The sequence below is a fragment of the Nicotiana sylvestris genome, chromosome 10 (genome assembly GCF_000393655.2).
Source record: "Nicotiana sylvestris chromosome 10, ASM39365v2, whole genome shotgun sequence".
NCBI lineage: Eukaryota > Viridiplantae > Streptophyta > Magnoliopsida > Solanales > Solanaceae > Nicotiana > Nicotiana sylvestris.
Window position 1 is genome coordinate 121,794,364 of NC_091066.1, and position 7,623 is coordinate 121,801,986.

At 33.0% G+C, this 7,623-nt stretch overlaps 1 protein-coding gene across 1 annotated transcript; it reads left to right on the forward strand.

Moving 5' to 3' along the window:
* Window positions 1-593: 593 nt before the first annotated feature.
* Window positions 594-3,779, forward strand: LOC138879886 (uncharacterized). The gene is made up of 3 exons (XM_070159530.1): window positions 594-607; window positions 1,103-1,232; window positions 3,336-3,779. The coding sequence occupies exons 1-3, from the start codon at window positions 594-596 to the stop codon at window positions 3,777-3,779; spliced, it is 588 nt and encodes a 195-aa protein (XP_070015631.1).
* The last annotated feature ends 3,844 nt before the right edge of the window (window positions 3,780-7,623 follow it).

Below are 7,623 nucleotides of genomic sequence, written 5' to 3' on the forward strand. Positions count from 1 at the left end.
TTGTGATTGTTTACAATATGTGTAATCGACTCGACTAAGTTCGTCGATTAGTTATATTATAAAATCCTGTTTCTGAAAATGATACAACCTGTTTATCTACTTGTAGACTGATTGTTGACAATTATGGTAGTTAGTCAGTCGATTAATGAGTGGTGTCAATTAATCAGTTTCCATAAAATCCTTGAGTCTGGCAATAATCCTGAAGTTATTTGATTTGCTTACTTTCATTATTTGCTGATCAATGTCAGCTATAATCATCTGATTAAGCTTCATTGATTAATCTGTCTGTATAAACTGAATCATTTTTAATATTCTGTTTGGTTTTAATCTTGATTGTTAATTACCAAATTAGTTAAAAACTCTGTAAATATTGTTCTAACTTGGTAATCCAATGTTTTTCTTTTTCTCTGCGTTAAAGCCATATGATTGGTTATAGCTGTTTGAACAGATTGTAGAATCTGTTCTGATTTGGTATTAAGAACAGTAATAACAGTAAGGATTATAAGGGTATTTCTGGGATAGAAACAGTAGGGTAATATGATAATAGTAGTGTGCTGATAGTGGAGTGATAATGGCTATTACTTAATGAAATAATGGGAAACAAAGGGTAATGGAAGTGCTGAAAACCAGAAAAAGTTTTACTTAATGGGATTTAAAGTAATAAAACAGAATTTTAGTGGGATTTTCTATTTTTAAAAAAGAAAGAAGTGGTCCAGGCAGCACTTAAGAGAGGGGGGGCAGACCTGTATAAGATAAAAGAGTTGGGACTGATAAAAAGAGAGAAAATACAGAGAAAAGAATAGATAGAAACCAGAAAAGAAAAGAGAACCAGATAGAGAAAAAAAAGGAGATAGAGAGAAAGACTGAGGAAAAAGAGAAGAAAGAAAATCTAAAACAAGAGGAAGATAGAAAGAAAGAAAATCAGAAACAGTAAAAAAGAATTCTACATCAGAAACTAGTATTGAGGCAGATTTTTCGGAAATTAAGAGTCTTTCAGTCTCCCTTTTCTAAAGTCTCAAAATCAGAAATATTGTTTTCCTTGAATCTGTCCGGATTTATTTGATCCTATTGTTCAGTTAAAAATCTCAAATTTCTTAAAAAGTACTGCTATTGTGCACCTGGGTTTCACGGGTCCCATTTGTTGCTCAAATCTGCTGAGTTATTTGGCATTTTCTACTGATTTTGTTACTGCTGCTACTGCTGAAATTTGCCTCATTTACCCTCATTTTCAGGTATATATTTTAGACTCATGTTATGGAAAGCTTAAACATTGCCAAATAAATGAAGTTTGGGATTATAATTATGTCTTTTATTCGTTTAAGTCTATTAGTTTAAATTTCAGTTTTGTTTTAGTTATTTAACATGGTAGTATGCTTGACATAATGACTATTAGTTAATCATTCCCGTTTGAAGTTCGTATAAGTGTTGTAATAGTGTTGTCTATTTCAGAATTTCATTAAGTATAGTTGTGATTGAATTATCAAAATAGGGAACATGACATAAAGTTGGCCATTAATTAAGTCTTGTGACATTGTTAGTTAAGTAAAGAATAGTATGGAAATGGAAAAAACTATATCACTAGCCTATTTTGTCAACTATCCAATTTAGTTGTGGATCGAATGATGTTAGTTTTATTTTGTTCATTTATGGCATAATAATGGTTATGTTTATAATCAATAGTTGAAAGATGCATTAGTACAATCCGTTATGTTCACAATGTTAAAATATGGCGAATAATGTTGTATGCAATATCCTCTTATTAAGTCAACAGGTAGATTAGTTCTCTTTCTTAATAACAAATGGCCTAGGAATTTATGCAATGCGTAAAGTTAGTGTTTAGCAATAGTTCGCATAGATTGAGAATAAAAATTGGTTTGATTATGTATATCCCAAACTCAATCATAAGCAGAATTAATCAAAATAATTATGCCTATCAGATTAGGAACAAGCGATATAGAAGGAGATTAGATTTATAATGTGTAACAATTTTAAGAATGTAAAAATAGCATTCGCTACAAATAGAATAATGAAAATTCTTCGAAAATATCACTTCCTTTCATGAATCGATTTTTTTAGTTTCATACGCCATTCACATTTTGAGTATACATATATTGTATTTACGAGAAAAATGGTAGTATTAATCACACGTTGTTTATTTTACTCTTTAAATTTGAATGGCTTGGAGGAATATAATTTATACGCGAAAAAATATAATTTGCGATAATGTCCAATAAATTGTGAATTCTTTTCAAGAAATTTAGAGGCATTTCAAATAGGGATTTCTCATGACTTTCACATAAAATGCATGGAAGTAATAAACAATTTGTGGAAAATTTATACTACTATTAAGAATATTTTGCGTGATTAGGGATGCATTCGCGTAACCTGATTATATTTCTAAAAGCAATTCGGATTATGCGTTCGCGCAACTTCGAGCGAACATTTAATAAAAAAAGGGAGTTCTTCGGAGAATATCAATATTAATTTCATATAACCCGAGATGTGCAGTCCGCTATTTAATCATACAAGAGCGACGAACGTTCTTAATTTTAAGCACAATTTCGAACATAAGTCTATTTTTATAATAAAAATAAACAAGAAATAATATTATCAACTTTTCTGTGTACACGTATGCGTGGCACGATTCTCTACAAAGGGTATATAATACGAATATACGTACGCGTGATTCGTTTACATAATTGTAAACAATCTAAACAAAAGCGGTAATAAAATTGGGCAACAAATAAAAATGTATTTAACAAATCAAGATAATTAAGCCAAAATATAAAAATGGTTAAGCGACCGTGCTAGAACCACGGAATTCGGGAATGCCTAACACCTTCTTCCGGATTAACAGAATTCCTTACTCAGATTTCTGGTTCGCAGAATAACAAATAGAGTCATGTTCTCCTCGGTTCGGGATTAAAACTGGTGACTTGGGACGCCTTAAAATTCCCAGGTGGCGACTCTAAAACAAACAAACAAATCCCGTTTCGACTGTCCTTTAATTGGAGAAAATTCCTTCGCACCCTCGCGGGGCCGGAAAAAGGAGATGTGACAACTTTCACATACCTTGGTCACAAATACAACAAAGAATTGGAAGACAACAGTACATTATCTCAGAAACTAAGGGTAAGATATTTTTTTTTGGTGCAGGAGAAAAAAAAAGTACTAGCTGTAGTGTTTCCAGATTGTAGTTAAACTGTAGTCAAATTGTCAGTAATAATAGTTTGTAGATGAGCTGTAATATATTTGTTGCTGATTTGTAGGTAAATTGTTGATAATCCATTTTAATAATTGATGTATTATTATTTCTGTTTGGTCTTCAATTGTAGGTGAGGGCTTCAACGGATCATATACATACTGTGTTAGATGGTGTGAAGCGGTACATTGTGTGTCTAGAAAACAAGAAATGTAGCTGTGGACAATTCCAACTTGATGAACTTCCATGTGTGCATGCTTTGGCAGCATTAAGGCATAGGAATGAAACATACGAAAACTATTGCTCTCCGTATTACACAAGGAAGAGCCTTCTGCTTACCTATGAAATGCCAGTAAATACTCTTCCTGATGAAGGCAAATGGGATGTGCCACAACATATTTTGGATGAGGTAGTAAAGCCACCGGCGGGAGATAAAAGGCAGCCAGGGAGACCTCACAAGGAAAGATATAAAATATTTGATGAAATAAAGTCAAAGAAATACAAGGTGTCATGTGGCAATTGTGGAGGTGAAGGGCATAACAAAAGAACTTGCAAGAATGCGCCGAAAAAGAAATGAATATCATGTAGTTAGAATAGTTATTCAAAATAAATGTTAGTGAGCTCAAATTATCGGATTTTCTTGTGTAATTGTTTAAGTTTTTGAAGATGAATAAGAAGTATAAACATCAATTTGTGTATCTGCACTATTTATGTTTTTATGTATTCTGTCAAGCATCTAAAGTTGTCTTTTTTTTATAGAATAGTTAAACTTTAATATTTACTGTATACAAAAAAACTGATATTAATAAAGAATGCATTCAACGTAAATTGTATCCAGATTGTAGTGAATATGTAGTTTAACTGTGTTAGAACTGTAGTCCTGTTATTCATATGTAGAGGAGTTGTAGTTAAAATGTAGTTTAACGTAGTTTAAATGTAGATAAATTGAATTTTTTTGATAAACCTTGTTAATAAAAGATGGCTAAATTATTTATATGATTCCTGTAATTATTTTATCTTTATGTTGTGTAACAAATGACAGTTATATACAGATATTACTTGGCACTTGAAGGTATTTATAAAAATAACTTGAAGATTAAAGTCAAATTGTAAGACAAAGCTGTTGCTGTAAAAATGTAATCAGAGTACTCGAGTATAATGTAATCAACAAAAAGTGTTGTAGAAAACCAAAACGACATATTTCCTACATTGTTTTCCAATTCAACTACCAAATTTCACAGACCAAACTAGGAACACAATAGTCTATTTCTTCTTTCGTTGCACTCTAGTCCTCTCGTTTTTTGCCGGAGCACCCTTCCTCCTTGCTAGCCTGCCAGTAACCTCACTCTCACTGATTGACCCATCTTCTTGCTTCTTTGTTGCATAGTCCCACAGTAGAGCTCCATAGCGTCTACGGTGTTGGTCAATATCAGAAAGATCTTCCTTTGGGATTGCCAAATCTCCAAGGCTAACATACTCCGCAAATGCAGCCACAAATACACCACAATCGAGATTATTTTTTTACACTAAGTCTTCCTTTTGTTGTGGAATCTCAGCAACCATCCATTGTATGTCGAGAGGGTCCGTAACTGGTTTCTCGATGTATGCCTTTGTGGTCTTGAAGTCAATGTCTTTACGTTTACCATAGAAACCAGTGCATGACAAATATAGAGGGATAATGATTGAAAACTTGTCAACCAATGTCTCAACTGTTTTATGACGGTTTGCTCTCACCATGGAATCATAAACATAAAGTTGTCTGTCCTTTATGTCAAAAACTAGCAACAACCAATGGAAGTTCTCTACAAGGTTCACAGGTATGAGCACATAGTCAACAAGATCCCAGGCAACATTAGCAAGAATTCTGTACCCAAGAATATATTCTCCAACATCATCCTCGGGTTTAACAACCGAATACCTTTGTTCCGGTGGAGAACTTATGAACTTGTCATAGATTCTTTCAATCTTTGTCTTGAACAAGCAATCGGTGGTTGTGAACCTAGTATTATTGTTGGGGCCATATTTGCCTCTTTTTCGCAGATAATACATAATAACATCAATGTGCTGCCAAAATAGAATAAACATATACAATAAGGTACGGTGTAACCACACTTGTCTACAAGACAGCTACAGATTAACTACAATTTGAATTTATTAAAAACTCTAACAGATTGCTGCAAATTAGCTACACTATAACTACAGAAATATAACAGTTAGTCCAAGTACCTCACAAAATGTAATTTAATTGTAGTTTGTATGAACCATAGTGAACAAGTACTATATGTACAATTGACCCATCAGACTACAAAACAACTACACATTAACTATATTTATGCACTGTCTACATTTATTCACTATACAGAGGAACAAATGAAACATACCACCTAACTAAAGGTCCCAATAATCAGCAAGTTCAACCTACAGTTAATATTAATAGGCACAATCACAAGCTCTACAATATTACTACAAGGTAACTACAGTTGTGGTACACAGAGATTCCAAGTCAGTCAAAAGTACCAAAATTCCAGTTTGTACATACAATCATCATCACATATGATACATAAGGTCCATAAAAAGCAAAATTTCACAGCTGAGACATAAATATAGTAACATATATATGTTGTCTACAATATTACTACAATTACACATCATAGCTGAAAAATAAACTACAATTACACTACACAGCTGAAGACAAAACAGATATTGTGAATGATTATGTTCTTTATACTTACTGTGTTATTGATGACTTGTCCGGGGTGAGCAAGGGCATAAAACCAGTCCTTCTTATCAATCTTTTCACAACCAAAATCCAACCAAGGCTTGATTTGGTTATCCTTCTTGGAAAAGTAATATTTCCTCCTGTAATAACAAAAAAATATCAAATACAAAAAATTGACAAAATGAATTACAATTTTAAAAGTATAAAAATGGTGAACAGACAGTGTAAAATGAAGCATTCATACCTCCTAGATACTTTATCACTACGAATGTATAACCAGTTGGTGAACCTTTCTGTCAATTCAGGATCTACATTTTCACCTATGACACTTGTGAAGGGGTGTTTGAGGTAAAAAAATTTAGGTCCAACAGATGTGCTGCCTCCAGAACTATACAAAGATGTGAAAGGTGATCGTGCATGTTTTCCCGGTTGCCTGGTTCTACCAGGATGAACAGGGGTTGATTCATCTGGTATGGGCTCGCCATACATGACCAACTGTGATAAGTTTTCTGGCAGCTCAAAGTCATCCAATGTCAAACCTTTGTTGTCAATGCCTTCAGGAACAACTTTTTTATCAATGCCTTCAGGAACAACTTCAGTCACAGTCACACCGTGAATTGGCGACTGTGGAACTTCACCTTCTGTAGATAAGTGTAGATCTATGTAGATTATGAACAGTATTATGGAGTTATAGAGAATATAGAGAATATATTACCTGCTTGTTGTGCCTCAGCTACTTCATCAATTACTGGTTCTTCCTCAATATTTCCTTGTAGATGTTCTGCTGAAACTTCAGCTTGAATAAATAATTGAAAATGAGAATTGTAGATATATGTAGGAATATGTAGTTAAGGTGTAAATTATTAAAATTTTGCATAAAAACCTTATTGTAATGAAGGAATGGTTCTGTACCTGCTTTATATGCCTCAGCTGCTTCTTGGAAGTCAGGATATAAGTCAACATGTGGTTGAAAATGTTCTGGAGAAATTTTAGCTGCAACACATAGTGAAAATGTGATTAGTATAATTAAATAATGTTGTCTTGAAATTTGTAGATATGTATGTAGGAATTTTGTAGATACCTGTATTGCTTGTGCTTCCATGCAGTTGATCACTAGCATTGAACTGGAATTGCTGGTTGTTCTCTCCTTGATGTTGGTAATTATTTTTTGTTGAACTACCAGCAAACTACAATTTTGGGGAATATTTAAGACTACTTTATTCATATGTCTTAATTAGTCTTAGTACAAAATTATATATAAATTCTTACCTTTGACTCGTCCAAATCAAACCTCTTGTTTATCACATTCATAACACTCTTCAAAGATTGATCTATGAACTCTCGAAGGCTTGAGAGTTCCTCAAAAACAGCCTTCCTAAAGCATCTAACTTTCCATCAACCTAAAAATTAAATATATAATTAGTTGGTAATCTTATTCTAACTGCTACAGTTACACTACAATTCAACAAACTATAATTGTTATAGATTTATACCACAAATTAACTACAATGTATAACATACTATAATTGTTATGTAATGAAGTCAAAATGTAGCAAATTATGTCAATATATTGTAGTTATTCATAATACCTGCACAATCCCCTTTTCCAACTTCCTGAGCTTGCTACTGACAGATTCAATGTCCTCTTGACAATCTGTATATTTGGGTTCAAATGATGGAGAAGCAGCAGTTGGAACATGTG

Bases quoted from the DNA above. Each gene is read 5' to 3' on its own strand.
- LOC138879886 (XM_070159530.1), top strand. The intron at 1,233-3,335 runs GTATATATTTTA...CTTCAATTGTAG, and splicing joins TCATTTACCCTCATTTTCAG to GTGAGGGCTTCAACGGATCA.